At 46.8% G+C, this 22,454-nt stretch overlaps 1 protein-coding gene across 2 annotated transcripts; it reads left to right on the top strand.

Annotated features, from left to right (window-relative positions):
• The first annotated feature begins 11,464 nt into the window (after positions 1-11,464).
• Positions 11,465-22,171, top strand: OSTM1 (osteoclastogenesis associated transmembrane protein 1). Of its 2 annotated transcripts, XM_082757404.1 has the most exons (7): positions 11,465-11,772; positions 13,135-13,249; positions 14,349-14,446; positions 15,769-15,933; positions 16,742-16,907; positions 17,216-17,309; positions 21,138-22,171. In XM_082757404.1, the coding sequence occupies exons 1-6, from the start codon at positions 11,554-11,556 to the stop codon at positions 17,269-17,271; spliced, it is 819 nt and encodes a 272-aa protein (XP_082613530.1). In that variant the 5' UTR covers positions 11,465-11,553; the 3' UTR covers positions 17,272-17,309; positions 21,138-22,171. The 2 variants fall into 2 exon arrangements, with proteins under 2 accessions (XP_082613530.1, XP_082613529.1); XM_082757403.1 differs by lacking the exon at positions 21,138-22,171 and having other exon boundaries at positions 17,216-19,945.
• The last annotated feature ends 283 nt before the right edge of the window (positions 22,172-22,454 follow it).

Here is a 22,454-nt window from a genome sequence, read left to right as displayed (position 1 = left end):
TCCTGTTTGTGAGCTAGCACACATGTCTTTTTGTTCCCTGATACCTTCTGCATAATGAAGTCAATGAGAGTTAAACTCCTCAGCTGCGATTCACATATTCATTAATCTTCTGTAATAACAAGAACAAATTTTTTACGGCGCATACAGTGTGCTTATTACCAGCATAAACAACTTGCTGCATCAAAAAAAAAAAAAAGAAAAAAAAAAAGTGTTGTAGGAATTAGGTCCCATTGTATTGAACTGAAGGGAAGAAGAGTTAGAGAAATCTGCTTTGCGCTGCTGCCTGGGCTCAGGCGGCTGCAGTGCGGTTGTTACACGGCGGCGATTCTGGATGTGCTCAAGAGAGCCAGCCTCACAGCTCCCACAAGTGTCATCGGGGCTTGCTGAGGCCCCGCAGGAATGGAATTAACGGGGGATTTAGCAAGCCCTGGGAGTTGCTGAGAAATGCCTATAGAGGCAGTGTGTCTGAAAGCCAGACAGATGATTTATTTAATTTATCAGTGCAGCGGTGAAATAACGCCCAGGCAGGAGTGGAGAGCAGACCGTGCTGGCTTCCTTCAGCAGGCAAGCATTTTTCTGAGAGAACACCCCATGGGACAGCTTTTGGGGCTGCACGTTCAGGGATATCCCTCCTCACAGCAGATGACCTTGAACTTGAGTTAGGATCACAAGAATCATCCACCTCTTTCTTTCCACCCCGTCCACAACCAGTGCCTGTATTTGCTGTGGCCACCCATCCCTTCTCTGGGAACATGCCTGTTGCTTGGCTTAAATAAAGGACAACCCCTTTTAAAAAGGATCATTTTCCATTTCCATCCCCCTTGACTCAGCTCCTTCTCAGGGTATGGTGGATTTTTTCCCAGATTTTTCCCCCCACGGAGTTCAAGAGGAACAGGATCAGGCCCATGACACAACTCTGTGATGCTCCTCGTGCTTTCTGCTCCTCGAAGGCTGAACTCTTCCCCCTGTGAAATGAAGCTGGAGTTCCCAAGGCTTCGGGTCCAGCTCTGGGGGAGCTTTGGGCCAGACAAAAACCAGATGGGAGCTGCAGCCCACAGGTTGCTGGCTCCTATAAAGACGTTCAGAGAGCAGCATCTCCGCGAAGGAGGCTGACGTGTTTCGTGACATAAAGTGGCTTGACTGTTAGCTTCTTTTTTTTTTTTTTTTTTTCCCCTCACTCTAAATGACAAGACATCTCTGCTCCCCTCCAAGTCCCCTCACCCTCCCAGCCGCCCCCTTCCCCCTAGATGCTTGGTGTTTCTTCTTTTTAGAGCGAAAAGAGAGAGAGGGAGGGAGAGAGAGAGAGAGACATTTTCTTTCACACAAGCCCTCAGAATTACAGTTCATGAACTATTCAGTAAACTGACCGGCATGAACCTCCCTTCAACGGCCTAATCTAAGGGGTGGATCTATGTGTTTTGTTGCTTGTCAAAAACAATCACTGCTCGGCCCATTACATTTACAGCACGTCGTCCTTTAATTGGTGTAACACACTGAGGGCTGAAAGGAAGAAAGTCCTACAAAAGCCCCCGAGTGAATGAACCCTGACTCACACAAAAATACTCTTCAGAAGTTCAGAGCTGGGCACTAACAAGGGAGGTAGAGAGTTAGCTTGAAAAGGGGTTAAGTTCAGAAATGTGCCACCTTGAAGACCCTCCCATCAAAGCCATGATAGCATTGACAAGATGCAGGGGAAAAAAAGTTAATATTCTGGCCTTTGGGGGGTTGAGGAAGGGAGGGGGGAGGACTGGGGATTCTTCTCCGCGCCCCTTCCCCGCGTAACCCTTTTCGCTTCGGGGGCATTCCCATTGTGTCCTTCGGCTGCCTAAGAAAAATACGAAAGGGGGAAGGAGAAAAAAAGGAAAATGGGAAAAAGGAGAAAAAGGGACAAATGGAAAAAGAGAAAAAGAGAAGGTGAAGGAAAAAAAAATAATAAAAGAAACCAACGACGACAAGCGAGGTGCTGCACAGCCCGACCGGCGGAGCTGGCCCCGCCCGGGGGGGACAAAGCCTTCCCTCCCCGCTGCATGCCGCCTCTCGGCCCTTAATGATTAGACTAATTAGCAAAATCGATGTTTAAACGTCCGAAGCCACACTTCGGGGGGAGAGAGAGGGGCGAGGGTGCCGGGGCCAGCGCCAGATCCGACATCCAGCGCCCCCGGGAGCCCCGGGGAGCCCCGGCGGGGCCGGCGGCAGCGGGGAGAGGGGGTCGGGGGGGGCCGCTCCGCTCCTTCTCTTCTCTTCTCTTCTCTTCTCTTCTCTTCTCTTCTCTTCTCTTCTCTTCTCTTCTCTTCTCTTCTCTTCTCTTCTCTTCTCTTCTCTTCTCTTCTCTTCTCTTCTCTTCTCTTCTCTTCTCTTCTCTTCTCTTCTCTTCTCTTCTCTTCTCTTCTCTTCTCTTCTCTTCTCTTCTCTTCTCTTCTCTTCTCTTCTCTTCTCTTCTCTTCTCTTCTCTTCTCTTCTCTTCTCTTCTCTTCTCTTCTCTTCTCTTCTCTTCTCTTCTCTTCTCTTCTCTTCTCTTCTCTTCTCTTCTCTTCTCTTCTCCTCTCTTCTCTCCTCTCCTCTCCTCTCCTCTCTCTCCTCCTCTCCTCTCCTCTCCTCTCCTCTCCTCTCCTCTCCTCTCCTCTCCTCTCCTCTCCTCTCCTCTCCTCTCCTCTCCTCTCCTCTCCTCTCCTCTCCTCTCCTCTCCTCTCCTCTCCTCTCCTCTCCTCTCCTCTCCTCTCCTCTCCTCTCCTCTCCTCTCCTCTTCGTTTATTTCTTCTCGTTCTTTTTTCTTTTCTTTTCTTTTCTTTTCTTTTCTTTTCTTTTCTTTTCTTTTCTTTTCTTTTCTTTTCTTTTCTTTTCTTTTCTTTTCTTTTCTTTTCTTTTCTTTTCTTTTCTTTTCTTTTCTTTTCTTTTCTTTTCTTTTCTTTTCTTTTCTTTTCTTTTCTTTTCTTTTCTTTTCTTTTCTTTTCTTTTCTTTTCTTCTTTCCTCTCTCCCTCCTTTCTCCTCTCTCCCACCTCTCGCTCGGACTCTTGCTGCCGCAGGATTTTTTCGCTCTCCCCCCGAAGATACAATAACTATTTTGATGTAAATGGCGAGCCTTGGGTGGGTCCCTGGGGTAGAGAGTTAATGATTCTTCTTACACCGGGCCGCGCTTTCACTTTTCCTGTGTGCACCGTGTTAATAAATTAATGCACCTTTCATTACTCCTACACGCATCAAACCCCAGCTTTGCATTTTCCGGACTGACCCCCGTTCCTACACTTTTGTGAGCGAGTTGCCCCCATGCTAAGGCCGGGGCACTTTCAAATGCAGCCCCATAGTCCTATCCAGGTTTGTAATCCGTCAAAAAGCCGTTGATTGCTGCAAGCGTTACTTTTCATTAAGAAAACTTCGAAGCAATTTGGAAGAACCCTTCTCAATGAATACATTTACCCCCAAATGCTTTTTATTCTTCGCCTATACTTGATGAGTTTCTCTGGCACAAATCAGTTCTTACAGGCACAGAATGGGCAATCCCCTGATCCCCATCAATTGTCATCCAGAGTTTGGGCCACTTTGACCGCCAATAGTGGGGAAGTCAGAGCTAATCCTCAGAAGGAATCACGGGAAAAGAAAAGCAACAATAACCAAGTCAAGCGTAAAAAATGAAAGAGAAATCTCTATTATCACTCACTACATTTCCCAGCGATGTACTGAAAAAATCAGCTCGTTTGTCATTCGAGTCAGACACCCGGAGAAGAATATGGGGTCGTGGTGGGTTGGTAGACTCACACGACGTAAGGAACAATATTTTAGAGCGAAAGGCCTCTTCATTTGCCAAATCCTCCTCACATCCGCCATAACCATTAAATACAGACTGACTTTATTCTGTATGGGAAGAACAAGGGGAAGGGAGCCTTCAGCCGCAGAGCCAGACAAAAGTCCCCAGGGCCGGGGACAGGGGAGCCGAGGCGGGAGGAGAGCGCGGGCTGCGTGGCGGGGAGCACGCGTGGGGACGAGGGCGTGGAGGGGGGTTGGGGGGGTTTTGGGGAGGATTTAGGGGGTCGTGGGGGCGTGCCGGGACGCGTGGGGGTGCTGGGGGCTGCGAGGGAGCGGCGCGCCCACGCGTGGGGCGAGAGAGGGGTGGGAAAGGGGCTGCGTGGGGGAACCACGCGTGTGCACGGACAGGGGGGCTGCGTGGGGGGACACGGCGCCGCTCCCCACGCCGCCACCCCCGGCTGGCCCCCCAGGAAGGCCGCCAGACCTTTTCTCCAAGCGAGGGGCAAAGGCAGAGCTCGGCCGGCAGCCGCGGGTGGCGGGGCTGGGGCGAGGCGACAACTTCAGAGCCACCCGGGGGCGGCGGGGGGGGCACCGGTTATTTTGGGGAGCCCCCCAGAGCCCCGGGGCCCTCCTTGCTCCCTCGGGCTGCCGGAGAGAGGGGCACCGTTTGGTTATCCTATTATTTTGTTCCTGATGAAAAATAAAACCCGTTTTTAATTTTTTTAACGGCTTTGAGCAAAGCTTTGATTTTTTTTTAATATATATATATATATTTTTTGCCTTTCTTTCTCTCCCCCCATCCCCGCAGGTCTCGGGGCAGGCCCGGCTCTCCCAGGAGGCCCGGCCAAGGGCAAGGGGCGAGCCGAGGGGCTCGGGGTAGCCCCGGGCCACTAGCCCCGGGCCACCAGCCCCGGGCAGCCCCGGCCGCTCTCGGCAGTCCCCGCCGGGGCGCAGCGCCCCGGCCGCGCTGTCCTGCCCGGGATTTACATAAAAGTGCGCTCTCTTTGCATCATCCCTCATCTCGAAAGGGTGCTTGAAGAACTCGAGACACTCTGCAGTCCTAATTAGTGATTTTTGTCCTCTTGTTACGGGGCTCAGCATCTCATGCAAATGAACTCTTCATCGCCGGCACCATTACCCCTGCGCCAGAATTAACTGACTCTTATCTTTAATGATATGCCGCTGAACTTCTCGGAGCCCGGCTAGCTTTTTATCTTGATTACTCTAATCAATAAGAAATGATAGAGTAGAATTATAAACTCTATTGGCTTTTGAATGTTGCCGACAAGCCCTCTAGATGCGCTCCCCTTTCATTGTTATTTATTAAAATGATCTTCAGCTAACGGCGGATGCAAATAGGGAAACGAGCCGGAGCGGGGGCCCTGCTCGGAGGGTGTCCCCCCCCTCCCCGATCCCATTTGGCCCAGCTTGGAAGGGGGCAGCGGGGCTCTGTAAACAAGTGCCTCCTTTTACCAGAGGCGAGAGTTAAAAAAATGATAATCATTAAGGAAAGAATAATAATAACAATAATACAGCGCCACAAAACCAAACCTCCCCCTTCACAACAAATTAGGGCACCCCCCCGACATCCCGCCCCGATGCCCGGCACCCCCGGCAAAGGGGGCGCCCCAAGGGCCCGATCCCGGCCCTGCTGCCCCCCGGGGACCCGGGGAAAGGGCTGCGGGGTCCCGCGGAGCCAGCGCCCCCCCCTCCGGGCAGCGGCTCCCGGGGACGGGCCCCGGCATCGGCGCCCCCGCTGCAGCCCCTCGCTCGTCGCCAAAACGGTTTTTGCTTCTCTGTCAGCAGCAATTAGACACCCTCCCGGTGACACGCAGCGCTTGGCTTGCAGGGGGAAGGATGCGGGGGTATGCGCGCACACACACACTCCCGCTAATGGAGAGGGCGAGTTTTGTGCCTGCCCTTTTTTGCTTTTTTTTTTTTTTTTTTTCTCCCCCCTTTTTTTTTTTCGAACCTAAGAGTTGGGCTGCTGTCAGTCCATCCCGTGGCCGTGTGTCCCGCCGCAGCCAGAAGGCATGGGGCGCCCCTTCCCTTCCCTTCCCTTCCCTTCCCTTCCCTTCCCTTCCCTTCCCTTCCCTTCCCTTCCCTTCCCTTCCCTTCCCTTCCCTTCCCTTCCCTTCCCTTCCCTTCCCTTCCCTTCCCTTCCCTTCCCTTCCCTTCCCTTCCCTTCCCTTCCCTTCCCTTCCCTTCCCTTCCCTTCCCTTCCCTTCCCTTCCCTTCCCTTCCCTTCCCTTCCCTTCCCTTCCCTTCCCTTCCCTTCCCTTCCCTTCCCTTCCCTTCCCCTCCTGCCAGGCACGCAAATTTTCGAGGATGCCAAAGAGGGAAGGATGCCTGGGGTTGCCGGCGTGGAAAATGAAACGAATTTGGGGGGAGAGAGCTCGGTGGGGAAAATCCCCGTGCTCTGGGGCCATGGCTTCGCCCCTATACGAAGCCCCAGTGCGCTCCCCAGGTGCGGTGCTGAGGTTGGCCGCCACCTATCTCGCTCTTTGCCAGCACCCATCGGGGAAACTCTCCGGGGCAGGCGGATCCCTGCTGCAGGGATTTTTTTCCCCTAACCGGCTGAATCGCTGCGATCCTTTTTTGTAGGGACCTGTGCTGCCTGCGAGCCTGGCCCCTCAGCGGGATAAGCAATCAGAGAAACGGTGGCGAGGGTGGAGATGAGTTAAACGGGGGGAATAATAAAAGGGCAGCCCCAAATAAGTCTTTTTTTTTTTTTTCCCGTCCTCATGAGGAGCAGACTTTGATTTTTTTTGCCACGCCGGAGAAGCGAAGTTGGGCGCCACAAAGGCAGCCTCGACCATGGGGGAAGGGCTGAGCGTGGCAAAATCATGTAAAATCTCGCTTCTTAGTAACATCTCGTTATTAGGAATGATGACTAAACCTCCAGGATTATTCTGGACTGTAAGTTATCAAGAGCCCACTAATTTCACATTAAAACCCATTGACTGCAACGGCGTGATTGAAGGGTTTTTAACAATTAACATAATCAGAAAATGAGCGGAGATAATTTTTATTCAACTCATTACTTTTTAATCATGTATTTCTTTTAATTAATATCTGCTCCGTGAAAATAACAAAAAGCCGAGTCCCAGCGCGGCCCCGGGCAGGGGAGGCGACCCCGAGGCGGGCAGGGACGGGCCGGGGGGGATCGGGGGCGGAGGGGATGGGGACAGGAGGGGACCGGGGGGCTGGGAGGACCGGGGGGGGATCGGCACCGGTCCCAAAACCTCCGTCGGGGCTGCAAAAAGCCCTTTCCCGGCGCTGATCCCCGCGGGCTGGGGCTCCGAGCTCCCCCGGCCCCCCAGCACCCCCCAGGGGCGAGGGGCAGCCCTGCGCCCGGGGCTCCGAGCCCCCTTAGCTGCTCCCCTCCCCGGCCCCGAGGCTGATTTGAGCCGTGGAGGGGCTGCCCCTGGCCGAGGCAGAGCCGTGAGCCAGGGGAAGGGGGATCCCGACGTCTGTCCGTCCGTCTGTCCCTGCAGAGATCCCAGGGCCCCCGCCAATAGGGCCGAATCCTGCCAGCCCCGGGGAAACACCGAGCGCACCGCAGTTTTAAGACCAGAAGGAAGGCTGTGGGGTTGGGGTTTATTTATTTAGTTAGTTAGTTATTTTCTTCTTCTTGTTGTTTTTTATTTATTTTTGCCCAAACCAGCTATTTTTCAATGAAAAATCAAAGACTAAATGAAATATATATATATATTTCCAGCATCAGGAAGGACGCGCGGCATTCGGTATCGTGCTTGTGCCCCCTTGGCCAGGGCAGGCTTCCCTCTGTGCCCACGCACAGCCTCCGTGCTGAGCAGACCTGCAGCCTGGCAGGTGAGAAAGGCAAGGTGCAGGTGACAAAGCTTGTCCCTTTTGGGGACACCAGCCCTTCCAGCACTGCCAGCACACCCCCGGTTTGTTCTCCGAGCAGCACCCAGCTCTGAGCAGAGCTCCTCCAGCCCTGGGTCCTCACCAGCATGCTAGTTGCTGGTATAACAACCCAAAATTGTGCTGTAGGGTCTTGGCTTTCTGTTTTCTTTGTTAACCCCTGCGGTCAACAGCCATGGAAGAGGAGGTGGACTTGTGGAGCACGTCCTCATTGCTGGGGGCTGCTCATCGGGGGCTTTCTCCATGCCTGGAGGGCAGTCCCTGGGCATTGACAACAACAAAAAAAAAGAGAAGTAGGACGTGACACTGCAGAAACGTGCATGGAAATGCTGAGAAGACAGACAGACAGACAGACAGACAGACCTGAGGATCTGAGGTCTGCTGAGGCCTGGCCTCTTCAAAAGTCGTTTTTTTTTGCTGCATACCTACCTTCTTTATCTGTATATTTACTACTTCATCAGTACCATCCCGTTTTACTGTCACGAAAGGTATCCAGTCTAGCGGCTTTTCTTTCATTTCATAACGAATGACACAATTAAGACTTAATTAGAAGCATACGAATAAGGAAATGGCACGCCACCCAGGACCTTAGATGTGATATCATTCAATTGCTCAAGTACAGCATTCTCCTGGAAAAAAAAAAAAAAAAAAAAAAAAGAAAAAAAGAGCCTTTTCAATCTGGATCTTTTCAGACTGATATGACTGACTACTGACAATTAATTGTTTTCTAGTGGTTCTAAAAAAGATAATGTGCTTTTTTTTTTTTTTTTTTTTTTTTTTTTTCTTTTTTCCCCCCAGCAAAAAATGCTGACAGGTGCATGGAAATGACATTTCTCTGTGCGTTGGAGCATCAGAGATTATTATATGCAAACATTTAAGGTCTAAGCAAAGATCAGGTGGCTCTATATGATTCCACAAGCTATTATGCTTTTATACACTTACAGAAAATAAAAGCCTTCAAACCAAGATGTGGGGTTGTTTTCCCTCTTCAGAGTGTGATGGTGCTAAAGAGGGCAGGGACTTAGCTGGCAGAAGTCCTCTTTATGATTGATTGTGAATGAGAAAATTAATGCTGGCTTCCTGGCCACATATCTCAGGTCAGTTCTGTTCCCTCTGATATTCTGGCCACAAGGATAGGACAGCATCCACAGTTCACTAACCTTTCTCTGAGGTGGGTGGGGAAGCTCCAAAATGAGAGCATGGTGGTTTGGGTTAGGGTGGGAAAACCATGCACTCCCAATTCCCTGTATCATTGACCAAGATAGGTACAATGAAGGTTCTGGTCGAGCTGGACAGTCAGGCATAATAATTTTAGCCAACAGCTCTTTGCAAAATGTCAGTGCTATCAGTTCTTCCCTGTTCATTTGGTGAGTTCAGGGAGTCAACTTTGACTTTCTAGAAGGTTTGTAAAAAATGTGTGAGGCATCGTCACCCCTCTCCTGTAGGTCTGGAATTTCTGACATTTATTTGGGGATAGCATTTCTCATAGAGAGCATGCTGTCTGTGAGTGGCTTCACGTCCTGAGTGTCTGACCTGCCCTGATTCCCACGTAGCCAAAGCATCTTTACTGCTCCAGAGTGCTAGAGGATGAAGGACAGGAATACTTGACATCTGATTTGCAAATCCACTGGTAATTTTGGGGGTTCTTCAGAATTAAAGACTGAAATTATTTTAAACCATCAGTGTCAATATCACTGAACTGCTTTTTTTTTTTTTTTTTCCTAACTTGTTCTTTTGCTCATTCTTCATGATTTAGAGCAGATGTAACTGTCTTCTTGCACTGAGTGAAAAGGCTTTAATATTCTTTGCTACGCACACAGAAAAATAATATTCTGACAGGACTGTGCTAACAGGCACCATGTCTCAGGCTGGCCAGAAATATTGCAGCTAGACAAGGGTTTGTCAATCATTTTTAGACAAAGGCTCACATAATCTTTTGAAAATAAGAAATTGCTCAGACAATTATGCAGCATTGCCAAGATGATTTTCACTTGCAAGCAAACAAAAATAGATCTACAAGCCAGTAGTTTATTTAACATATTTGTTCCCCCACAGGTTCTTTTTCTTGGGTGTGATGGGGATGTCTGCATGCCCTTAATTAAGTAGTTATGCAAAATTGCCTTCTGGACCGCTGTCCAATGCTCTGTGGAGTCTGGAAATCAATCATTGAATGTGGTGACCACTGCTAGGTTTTGACATAAGCCATAACCATCACATGAAGGAGCCAACCTTGGCCCTGTGAATAATCAGGAGCAGGCAGGGCTGTGAGGGAGGCAGGGAAGGAAAGCTTTCCATGGGCAGGAAATGTTTTTTTCAAGACGGTGTAATAAGCTGGTCATGTTGAGCTTTGCCATCTTTGCAATGAAATTAGTTAAAATTAATAAAACTAATAAAAAGACTCCTGTTTTTCCCTCCTCAGAGATGCCTCTGCAGATGACACTCACACTCCCAGCTCTTGCTAGCCCCTGTTTCAGCTGAGGACAGCAATGTCAGCTCAGGGCATCAGGTCTCAGCTCCCAGGGCTGTAAATCAGGAGAAAGACCATTGAAGGCAGCTGGGAGACACTGTACACGCAGAGATAAGAACCAGGTTTGCAGCTCCAAACTCATCATTTTCTCCATTTCAGGCTGACATCTCCACAAATCCAGCAAGACGGCATAGGAAATCAATATTCACCTGCTGCGTCCTGCCTCTTCACTGTTAAGTAAGGCCAGGCTCTTCCTCCTGCTGAATTATACGGACCTTTTCCTGCAGGCAGGGCGGGCACCGATGTGTTTTCTGTGTTTTCTGGAATAACTGGGACTGTACAATAATGCAAGCCTTCTGATAGTCTGAGTGTTATTTTTGAGATTTCCTGGTAAAGGCCTTGCTTGCTGTAGCCATGAGTACAAGCACTTGAGCAGAAAGGTAACAGCACCCCTTTTAGAAGAAAACTGATCAAGTTTGCTCCGCAGCCAAGCTGTCAGTTAGGGTGAATGCTGCTTTCTGCCTGATAACCAAATTTGCCTGCTATCAGAGAAGGATGCTGGCCTTGGGGCAAGGCGCGAGCTCGGCTGCCATGCGCCCGAATGCTGCTGCCCTCTCCCGGGTGGATGCAGCCAGACAAGACACATCGGGCCGGGATGGAGAGCCCAGGGGACACCTCCATCCTACTGGGAGTTTGGGACACACTACATTGAAGAGCATGTTTGGCCCTTGGGCTTTGCCCATCCTATCAAGTGATGGTGGTCTTCCAAAAGTGGTGCTCTTGGCCATGCTTGGGCTGAGCCTGAAACGCTGGGTGTTATGTGGGAGGGTATCACTTGGACTCGGCCAAAATCCTGGCAGGGTCAGCTCCGAAGATGGATCCACAGGGCTCTGTTCTGCCTCTTTGGCTGTGTCTGAGCGCAGAGCCCGAGCCCTGGTGAAAAGCCCACCGAGGAGAAAGCTCTGGTGGCATGGGACGGGTGTGGGGCCAGGGTCCCACCACCACAGCCATGGCGCAAAGCCAGGCCCAGTGGCTGCTGCCGAGGAGGCTGTGTGGTGCTGTTACTCATGCTGCTGTGCCCTGTTATCCTTTGGGACTGCAATTTTTTAGGGGAAAACACAGGGAGAGCTGACAAGCGGGCACGAGCAGGGTGCCCAGCTGGGGAACGAAACGTGAGGAGCGCGCGGGCTCGACGATGACCGTGGCTGAAATTATTACATTTCTATCACTTTTGGGGGTCACTTTATTTAGGACAGCCAACTCCAAGCTCCCCTCACCACACACAAACCCGCCCACCCCATAACCCCCGCCCAGCCCGTGAGCGGCGCGGCGCTTCCGCTTCCTCGGCGGGGCCGCCATGGCGCTGCCGCCCTGCTTCCTCCTCCTCCTCCTCATCCTCCTCATCCTCCTGCCCGGCCCCGCCGTGGGGCTGCAGGGGCTGGGTGAAGGAGCCGAAATGGCGGCCGGGCTGCCCGAGCTGGAGCTGCCTGAGCTGCCTGAGCTGGAGCCACCCGAGCTGGAGCCCGAGTGCCGGCGGCTGCTGGGCGCCTTCGCCGAGGGCAGCGCGGCGCTGTCGGGGTGCCTGGCTCGCCGAGCCCGCCCGGTGCGGCTGTGCCAGGCGTGCCGGGGGCACTACAGCACCCTGCTGGGGCTCTACCGGGACATCGCCCTCGGGGTGCGGCGTGGGATGGGGTCGGGGTGCCGGGGGACAGCTGCACGGCGCCCCTGTGGGGTGCGGGGGTGTGTGGCTGGGTGTTGGCTCGCTGCATGTGGGGTTTGGGTGCTGCAGGGGGGGGGGAAGCTGGGCTGTGGGTGGGTGATGTGCACAGGGGAGCACGTAAAAGGCTTAAATTCACTCGTGTGGGGTGAGGGATATGGATGGAGCACGTAGTCCTGGCACCTCGCCTCCTGAAGGGTTCGTAACGCAGCCAAAATGCCCTGTGTTTAAGGGTGGAGGCTGTCGCTGGGAAGCTTTCAGCACGGGGTTTGCATTGCCAAACAAATCCCAGCACTAAAGATGTCTATGAGCTCACCACGGCCTCTGTTCTGGAGTACCGGCAGCCTGGCAGGGCAGGTTTGGCATTTCATCTGAAATGCACCTTAAAATCCTCCTTAGTAGGCTTATGAATAACCTAGCTGAACGTCTTTAAGAAATGATACAGTTCTGTCAGATCCAGTTTGGGATTTAAAGTGTTTTTTCCCCACTCAGGAGTCAAGCTGGTGAGGAGGTTTCACAGATTTAACTCGCTTCCTGAAGCCACCAGGGAGTTCTCTGCATAAACAACTGGGGAAACCTCTTTAAAAAGCAAACCCATGTTGAAAGAGAAAGGTGCTGGGTCTGTCATGTATCTCCCTGTGTAAGCAACGTGCTTCTCGCTAAAGAGATTCTTTCCTTGCGTGTCCCACGTTGCTTATCAAAGAGGCTTTTGGCAGCTTTGGCAATTTTGGGGAGTGCTTAAGGCAATTTAGCAGCTAGAAACCAGGAACCCGGAGCATGGGAGTCAGGTGACTGGAGAGCGTGGTTTTCTGTCAGTGACTTGGGGAAGAAATGAAAGCTCTGGAGGAGAAAAACGTTAGTCTGAGTTCTGATAGGGATGCTTCGTTTCCTCTTTGTTCCGTAAGTGCTTCTGGAGTGATTCTGCATTTTTTACTCAGCTCCTTCAAATAAATCAGCAGTCTGATGAGAATGGTACCCTACCCATTGCTGGCTTGAGCTGGCTCCTGGAGCAGTTGTCCAGAACTGGATAAGTATGAGCTGGCTGGCAGAGAAGGCTCTGACTGTGCTTTCATGCATCTGTGTATTTTTGACCAACACACGTGCAGTCCTAGTAGATCTTCAAAGACCATGTGCACTAAGCTGTGTTGCTTGTAGGATGATTTGGAGGATCAGAAGATGTTTATTGTTCAGTTGACTCTGCTCTAGAAATGCCAATGTGATGAGATGCGTTCATTTAGCTGTGTTTACCTAAAAATACTTCTCAAACTCCCCTTCAAATTTTTAACACCTGATGGCTTTTTTTTCCCCCTTTTCTTCTAGAATTCTTCTGAGAGCCACAATTGTGCCAAAAGCATCTTGACCTCAGACAGGCTGCAGGTAGTTGTGACCCTTTCAGAGTTCTTTAACGAAACATGGGAGGCAGCCAACTGTGCAAGTAAGTGACTCCTTCTACAGCTTTCAAGCCACTGTTAGGACTGAACTTAACTTTAGCCCTAAGATTTACACAGATCAGAATTGTATGCATTTGTTTAAATGCATACAGCATATAACACACAGATCCTAAACTAGAGCAACTCCACTGAGGGCTACAGGAGGTTTTTATTGTGTAAGGGACACTGCCAAAAATCTGAGGGTGTTAGTCTGTATGAAAAACCAGAAGTTATATGTATTTGTTCCAGGCAAGCCTTTCAAAAGGAAGTTACATTAGAGTTGTTTGTGTTTGTGCAATCTGCAAACCCTGCTGGAGACTTTCCTTAGTTTTGTTGTAGCTTCTTCTGTTTTTCCCATCTTTCCTTGTCTTTTTTTTTTTTTTTTTTTTTTAATTTATGTAAGAAACTTGGACTTTTTCGTTAATAAGCCAGTAACAGCAATGTTTACTTGTATCTGCATCCATGTGATTTCACTTCATGGGTGGAGGGTGTCCAAGTCCATCCTTGTGACTCGCTCATCCCCATGCTGATGGTGCTGTGCCATGCTTACAGATAGACCGCAGCTCTTGGCTCTTCCTCTGGCGTGGGGGGAGGAAAAACCTCAGAGCTCCCCTGAAAGCTGGTGGCATGGTCAGCTCTTGTATTAAACAGCAATAACCTACACTCTGATTTCTACCAGTGTTCATGGTCCAGCTTTTCCCTGGGTGCCCCCCCTTTCATCTCTGCTTCTGATGCTTCTGCTGTCATATAATGGCTGTTACTGTTGCTGGGCAAAGCCAGATTTGCAGGGTAGAAAATAAAAGTAATGTCTTGTTTTATCTTAAAGTCCAAAGATAATTCAGACCCCCTCTTCAGAAAGCTCTTGATGATAGTCTTCATCTTTCACTTAATCAAGGCCAATTAATTCTGAGATATGTTCTCGATGAAGAGTTAGGTCAGCAGGTCTAAGACATCAATGGCAGGCAGCTAAGGAAAATGCAGTGTTGACTAGACCTGTCTTTTATAGTCGAGAGCTCTCTTTGCAAGAGTGGAGTGCCTGGGGCTTGTCAGCTATGGAAATGTTAGAAATTAGAATATCCTGATGTTTTTCTTTCTCTTTGACAGATTGTTTAAAGAACAACAGCGAGGGATTATCAAATTCTACTGTAGAATTCCTGGATTTATTCAATAAGTCTCTGACATGTTTTGAACATAACCTTCAGGTATTTATGCTGTCGTGTTTAAGAGAAGCACTAAATCCTCTAATTGCTAGCAAAATCTTGTTTATGCTGAACAAACTGCGGATACGTATTAGGCAAATAAAACTCTCAAGCTCGCCAGCAGTTTAGGCACATAGATCAGTGATCTGCAAAAATGTGGTTATTTACAGACTGAGAGCCTAAAATTAATTCTAATTGGTATTCACCTTGACTTCGTTTTGTATGTAATTGCAATGCTACTTCACATCAGAATTTCTGAATTCACAACAGTTGATAATTACATAGCAGGCAGACGTTATTGTACTTACTGTCACTTTTTCTACCTTTCTGTTGTCTTCTGACTTAACAGTTCAATCTTTAAATAACCTTTTGATAACATAGACTAGTACAGAAACACCAGCTACCTTATATGATTGTTACAGTTCTCCCCACTAATGAAATTTTTGGTAGTCCATACCAGAAAGGCAACACATAGCACTTTGTGAAATAAACGTGGTGATTTTCCTTAAGGAAAATACCCTAAATCACCTAAGCAAAGGCACATAATCTGTTTCAGCTGGAAACTAGCCAAGTTCTGGCATCATTCAATAGTAAAAATGGGAAATGATGGGTATGGTGCAATCTCTGAGGGAACCATCTGTGTTTTTTATTATTGATGATATCTAGGAAATGTGCCTGGGTAGGCGCAACATGGAGTGATCTGTCAATCAAGTATCCAAATTGGATCTTAACCTAGTGGTCAGTGGTTAGCTGATACAGTGATTGCTGGGCTTGGAATGTCTTTAGAGACCAGTTTCGTTTTCAAGTATGTTTTATGGCATTTGGTGATGGTGAAGGCCATAAATGAAAAGGGTTGTTTATTAGGGCAAAGTCTGTCGTGGTCAGATTTGCTCAGCAGTAGCAACAGTTACTTGCCTATGGTCAGATGATCCACCTGGTCAAATGAAAAACAAAAAACACTTAAGGAACCCCTGTCTGTGGCTCCAGAATAACACGTAGTTGCTTGCAGTTTTTCTGTTGTCTCTCATTCTGGGAGCTGGTACTTTTTAAAAAATAAAAACAAAAACAACAACAACAAAAAACAACACCTACTGATTCAAGGAACAGTTTGAGATGTATAAGCTGCCAAACAAAAAAGGATCTTGTCACTAGAGCAGCCCAATGAATTAGTGTTTTGATCCCTTTTCCTCCTGTGTTGTCATGTGAGTTGTCTGTCTTTGCCTTTCCTCAATGTGGGGTGTTATAAATCTGGATTTTGGTTCAAGCTTGACTCTAGTTTTTATAATTCCTTCAAACTCTGTATGAGTGCTGTTCTGTAACTCTAGGGACAAGCCATCAATGAGTCACCAAATAACTACACCGAAGTGTGTAAGAACTGCAACGGAACCTACAAGATGTTGAACGATCTCTACAACAACCTGCAGAAGCTGAACAGACACGGCAGCGAGTCTGGGCACTCTGCACACTTGTGCATCGATGTGGAAGATGCAGTAAGTACTGTTCATACTCAACAGAGAGATCTTGTCATGGAGGTCTTCCTCAATCTGTGTCATGTGTGCTTTTCTCACTAGGAATTGCTTTTTCCCCATTGAGTTTGGGACCAGCAGCAGGCTGACGTCCAGTGGAAGGGAGGGAGCCCAGAGAGGCTGTTCTGTTAGGTCCTTGTCCCACTGTCAAGCAGTGGGAGCATGACTGAGGCTCCTGATTGCCTGAGCACATTCCAGTTTGAGTAGCTACACTTTAATTTCTTGTTACAGTGAAGGGGCTGGATTTAAAAAAAAATATCTCTTAATCTTCTGGCTTTTAATGCAAAGCTTTACTGCTATTGTTCTAGCCGGTGTGATAATTGATTCCCTATTACAGCAGCTGTTTCTAGGGGTCCTCGGTATTTGCGACCTGTGTTTGGAAGGAGCTTTGTTATATTGTGAGGTTTCAAGCAGTTGGTCAAAAAGAGCATTACTGAATGTGTGAGATTAACCCCGTCCCCACAAACTGTCAGTGAGTTCTGCGGGAAATGGGCAACGTGGCAATGTCTACAGTATATCTGAGTATATATATATTTTTTTTTTCTGAGGCTTGTTGAAGCTTTGATGTGAGATTTTTGGCTCCATTTAAATGGTGTGTTTCTACATTTCCAGGGATTTGCATGTGTCTGGGGGGAGATCTGTTCAGGTTGTTTTCTGAGGTCATGTTTGAGTGCTTGAATCTCCTGAATATCCATATAACCTCGAATCCTTGAATCTCCTGAATATCCATACAATATTTTCTCCTTCACTGTTTCCTTATGTTTCCATGTAGATGAACATCACTCGGAAGCTTTGGAGCAGGACTTTCAACTGCTCGGTTCCCTGCAGTGATACGGTCCCGGTGATTGCCGTTTCATCCTTCATCCTCTTCCTACCCGTTGTTTTTTACCTCAGTAGCTTCCTTCACTCGAAGCAGAAGAAACGGATACTCATTCTGCGTAAGTGCTGCCGCTGGCGCTGTGCTGTTGGAGTTGGGTGGTGCCAGGGACTCTCTTGGCTCTCGTGGGAGCAGGGGCCCAGCCGGCTCTGCCTGCAGCTGTGCTGACGGCGCTAATAGCGACTATTAGTCTGCTGCTGTCCCCTGAAGAAGGGTAGGGGAGAGCTTCAGCCATATCTTTTCATTAAAGTTTTTGGACGTGAACAGAAAGCTGTTTGCAAGTCTCTGGCGGATAAATAGAGGGGAGTGGAGAGACGAGTTTTGTGGAATTCTTTGTGTTTAATTTTCATATAATTTTTCCCTTTCTAGCCAAGCGTATCCAGTCAAATGCCAGTCTTGTGAACATCCAAGAAAAATACAGCTGAGCTGCAAAACAAAACCTGAGAGCTGCTGCTGGTATACAGTGGGTACAATTGTGTTGGAATGAGGCCGGCACAAAAGAGGAGTTAATTATGGTTTAGTGTAATGATACAGAGCAACACAAGTTAAACAAAATGCTGTCTGACTTCTAAGCAAGGATATTAACAAACATGACAAGGCAGGGCTGTGTGACACTGTATGGACTCTGGCTTTGAAAAATCTGTGGTGTTTTTTTTTTCAGTCTCAGGCTGAAGCTGGTGTTTTTCTCTCTTTCTTTGCGTGTTTTTTTTTTTTCCTCTTTAATTTATCATATTTGGTTCACAGAAACCTATCTGAGATTCTGGATCTTTTTGAGATGATTTTCATAGACAGGAAAAACTTGAAGTAATACTTGATGTTCCTGTTTGAAACATTATTTCCATGTAACGCTCTGCCTTGTCAGACTTGGAACGGGCAGGAAACCTTGGAAAAAAAAAAAAAAAAAGTTCCCATCTTTTTGATCCTTCTCTCTAAAGTCATGCTGCTGCTCAGTTGATTGCAATGGTCACTGTGAAAAGCATGAAATATGCAGAGGAAGTGGTAATATATAATGTTCAAAGCCAGCAACAAAAGCAACAGAACTGCCAGTGCTAGACATGAATAGTAATCATTGATGACTACAGTATTCAGCTATCTCTGATAAGTGGCATATTTAGTCATTTGCACACTTCAACCACTAAAATCTTCGCTTTTCAAATGTTATATTTTCAGAGGCTTATTCTAGGTGTCTGCCCAGGTCACCGGGAATGCATCATTGTTTGTCTGTTTATTGTGTTGTTTCCTTTGCCTTTAAAGTGTTGTTTTTTTTTTTTTTTTGCTGTTGTAGAGAAGTGAGGTAAAGTCAAGTCACTGGACATGCTGGATTTCCTAGTCTAGAGCTTGCTGTGGCTTAATTCAGAGGTGTTTACAGGAGTGTGGTAGGGAAAAAATGATCCTTTCATGCGTAACATGTATTGTACAGGTAAATGAACCGGGAGGTTCATGCAACTTGAAAACTGCCTTGAAGCACAATGAAGATACTGTGCTGGGAGTTCTTGACTTTCAAGAAGTAGTTTTAAAAATGATCCCTGAGAAACAGATGAATAATAAATAAATACAAGCATGTGGGATTCCAAAGCAGGTAAAAAAAAAAAAAAGCTGTACAATAACTGCAGGGATGGATAGTGCTGCTGACAGGCAGTGGGTACGGTTCAACAAGCAGCAGCTGTAGCAATACCAGAGGTTCGGTTTGGCTGACGATGGTGCTAACTTGGGGGAGTGATAGGATTGAAACAATTTATAGCTGTACTTGACGTTAATGAATGGCTTTGCTCCAAAAATACCTATTTTTATAACCGTAAGGTAAAACTACATGGCCGTATCATCTAAAAATCAGATTTCTCTTGAAACCTGTGTGTCTGACTGTGGTCAACAACTGTATGAAAGTCTTATGTATTTGACATGCATTTGAGCCTAGTTTGTTTAATTATTTCTTTGCACAAGGGCTCAAACCATACAGAATGGCTTAACAAAACAGTCCTAAAGTCATCCTAGTCACTGTGTTTTTTTGTTTTTGAGTCAGGACATGCTGTCAGTTTTAAAGTCAAGTTGGCACTGTGTTTAATATCAAGTAAAATGCTGTGTTAGTGATTGGCTCCATCCACATGACTGCTTTTTTTTTTTTTTGCGTTCTATGACTGAGAAGTATTTATCTCCCTCTGTTAAACATGAATTACTAGGTCAACAGTCAGTGTGTTCTAGGTAGCTTGTAACAATAATAGAAAACTTTTTCTTCTGGTTATTATTCTATAAAGTTACTTTCTTGCGGCTGGGAGAGGCATGTTGCCTTTAGGAAAAAAGACATTTAATATTTTTTTATATCTGTTATTCTTAAACTTCAACTTTCTGGGACTTATTCAGCTGCCTGCTCTAATAGCATTACATCGATTTGGGACATCATATGATTGAGAGCTGTTCAAAACAATCTTTCATTCATGCAGATAAAGCCAGTTTGTATGTGCAGCACTTCAGAATGACAGCTTTTATACTGTAAGCGGTGGCTTTTTGAGCACATTCGTGTTAAGTAGGTCTCAAAGTCATTACTTTTGGATATGGTGGTTAAGCACTTTACAAAAAAAAGAAAAAAATAAAAAAAAATCAGCTTTTCTTATTTTCCTGGCTGCTAAGCCAAACGGAAATACTCATGTGACTTTTTTTTTAATTTTAAAGCAGCAGTAATGTTTACACTTGAGATTTTAAATCTTTTCTCCACTATTTCTCCTTTTTTTTTTTTTTTTTTTTTTTTTTCCAACTTTATACTGCTAACTTGCTTTACACAGTTATGTTTTTGGTAGGATGCTTCACAGATAAATTGACTGAATTCTCTTTATAATCGTTCCAAGAGTAATGTGGAAGCACTCAGATGGTGTGTTTGAAGGAGAACTAACACTCATTTTGCTGCTAAACTTTCATCTTTGTTTATTTTTTGCCTTTTTGGTATTATACGTACAAAACAGTGAACTTTGGAAATACTGTTTGTTTGTATCCTTTTGTGCAAATCAAGATTTCTAACTGTGGGGTGGCACTTTGATTCGTATTTATACTTATTAGGAATCCTCTATAAATGCTGAGAGTCAGCTTTAATAAAGATTGTCAATAAACAGTGAACAGTGTGGTTTCTTAATTGCTCCATTTATGGTAGTTTTATATTCCTGCTGTTCGGGGTTTGTGTTTAGAGGCACCTGCTTATTATTCCTCATTATACCACTTGCAGGCAAACGGTATCAGAAGGACATTTCCAAAGCAGCGCTGCAGTGAATTACAGAAGAAATGAATTAAAACTGCTGAGAAAGGGTGGAGTTTGAGCGCAGTTAAATCCTGCTGAAGTATATAGAAAGAGTCTCGTTAGTTGCAATTGAGTTTATTGGACAGGTGTCTGGGTAAGGGTACTTGGGATAACTTGGTGTTTTTATGGGGTGGCTTTCAGTTACCTGCACCAGTCCCTCTTTCACCTCCAGCAGTCCTCCTGTTGAATTTCTGTTGGGCTGGAAGATTTTCTTAAAATGACAGTGCAGTGAGTCATGGTGGAGAGAGCTGGGTATCTCAGCTGACGACAGCATTGCGCATTAGTGGTAGATGTGAATGTCTCGAAGGCAAATTTAATCTCAGTTTGTCACAAAGGGACTTCCAGAAAGGCTGGGAAAGTATTACGCCAGCATTTGAGGTGCAGCTTCAGCTGGAAAACTAGGTACAGTTCTGGCTGCATGTGTTCTTGGGATTTGAAAGGTAGTAAGTGTAAGAGAAGGACAGCAGGAGGAGAAGGGGATTGACCCAGTGAGTGCAGTGGAGGTGCAGGGAGTAATTGAGGGCAGGAATGGGTGTCTGGAAGCACACTTGGTAGCACTCTTCTCCCTCAGCATCTGCTTTGAGGTCCAAGGAACTGCCTGGGGTGCTTCTGATTTGTGCTGGCAAACATAAACACGTGGGAGCAGCCACAAGGACATCTGCTGCTCTGGGGCTGCAGTGGGCTAGGATGGACTTCCATACCTTGCACAGATTAGAGATAGGGAAAGAGGAATAATTTTGGCCTGTGGGATTTGTGTAACTTTCAGCCCTAAACAGAAAAGAAATCAGTTGTTTCTAGACAAAACAACTTCCTTGCCCATCTTTCCTGTTGAATCCTGACTTTGATGTATTTGTGATGCTAACTCTTGTTGTCATCAGTGTTTTCTATGGGATCTCCACTCCATATAGATTTTGCCAGATTGCTTATGCTGTGGTGAGGCTGTCTGCTGTCAGGGAGCGCTTTCCTCTTTCACATAAGCCTTAACTGTGTTTCTTTTCCTCTTGGCAGCTCTACTTGAGAACACTGGAGGTCACCAAGTCCAACTCCCTGCTCAAGCAGGACCATCTCTAAAGCTGGATCAACTTGCTCAGGACTCACAGCTGTGTTTGGTTCCCACAATTTTGGGTACTGTTGGGTTCTGCTCCAAGCAGGCTGTGCTTTCAGCTCCCCAACACGCAGGGGCGCAGGGTGAATGCCACAGCTTGGAGAAACAAATATGAGAACCTGATGTTCCCTCCTGCCAGCGCACCGTGGATAAAGAATACAGGAATACTTTATTCTTTGGTGTAGCTTTGAAAGGAGTCTGTGGTTTGAAGTGTGGGCTGTGTTTGTTTTTTTTTAATTTATTTTTGTGCATCTCACAAATAGAAGTAGGACTGACCAGGTGGCAGGAGGGCAGGGATGCTGTTGCAATGCTTTGCAATCAAACGCAAAGTTACAGAGTTAACTAATTTTTTTTTCTTCTTAATTACTTGTTGAATTTTGCTGGAAATAAGTTAAATAGTTAAAGGAACCCTGAAATCTGCACCTACTCCCATCTAAGGTGAAAATGTTGGAAAGCTATTTCAAATATTTAATAGCAGAGAGACACTTGCTAGTAGCTTGGTTGAAGTTTTAACTTTTAATACTGAAAATTCCACTCTAGTGCCAGCACAGTAAGTATCATGGATTGCTGCAATTAAGCCAGTGCCTTAAGTTATTCATAATACTCTTTCTGGGCAACATTCCCACCTGCTTAATCTCTGCTATACAAGCGTTTATTAGAACTGACTGTTGAAAACACCAAGCTAAATCAGACACTAAAAAAAAAATAATAATAATAAAAGAAAAATCAATCAATATGATGCCCTAAACTGGTTTAATGTGTCTTTCCTCTTCAATAATCCTGCACGTTACTGATTTATTTGCTGCAATGAACATGCCATTCAACCAAAACAAGATTAGCTGAGAACACCACAGCATTAAGCACAGAGCAACTTTAATGCTGCTTTACATTTCATTGTAATGCTCAGCACTTACAGTGTTGTCTCTTTCTTTCCTCTGTAATAAAGAGTTTGTGTGAGGATCACGAAGGGCTCTGGAGTGTTGTTTTGTTAAAGCATTTGAAGCAATAGCTTTGAGTCTTGAGTTGCAATGCAGCAGCTCCTTCATCCAACCGTAAGTGGAACCAAACTGGTGAGCAGGATTAATGCATGAATTTCTATTCCCTGCAGGATTTTTCCGGGGTTAACCATGAAATAAATGGCTTATGTCAAACTGATCTAGGTTAAGACAGAGAGCACAGCCACTGGCAATCAGAATATTCCTTTGGACTTCATTCAAAAA

The sequence above is a fragment of the Aythya marila genome (genome assembly GCF_965140915.1).
Source record: "Aythya marila genome assembly, chromosome: 3".
In the NCBI taxonomy this organism is placed as follows: Eukaryota; Metazoa; Chordata; class Aves; order Anseriformes; family Anatidae; genus Aythya; species Aythya marila.
Note: the sequence above shows the minus strand (reverse complement) of the source record. Positions and strands in the feature narration are given on the sequence as shown.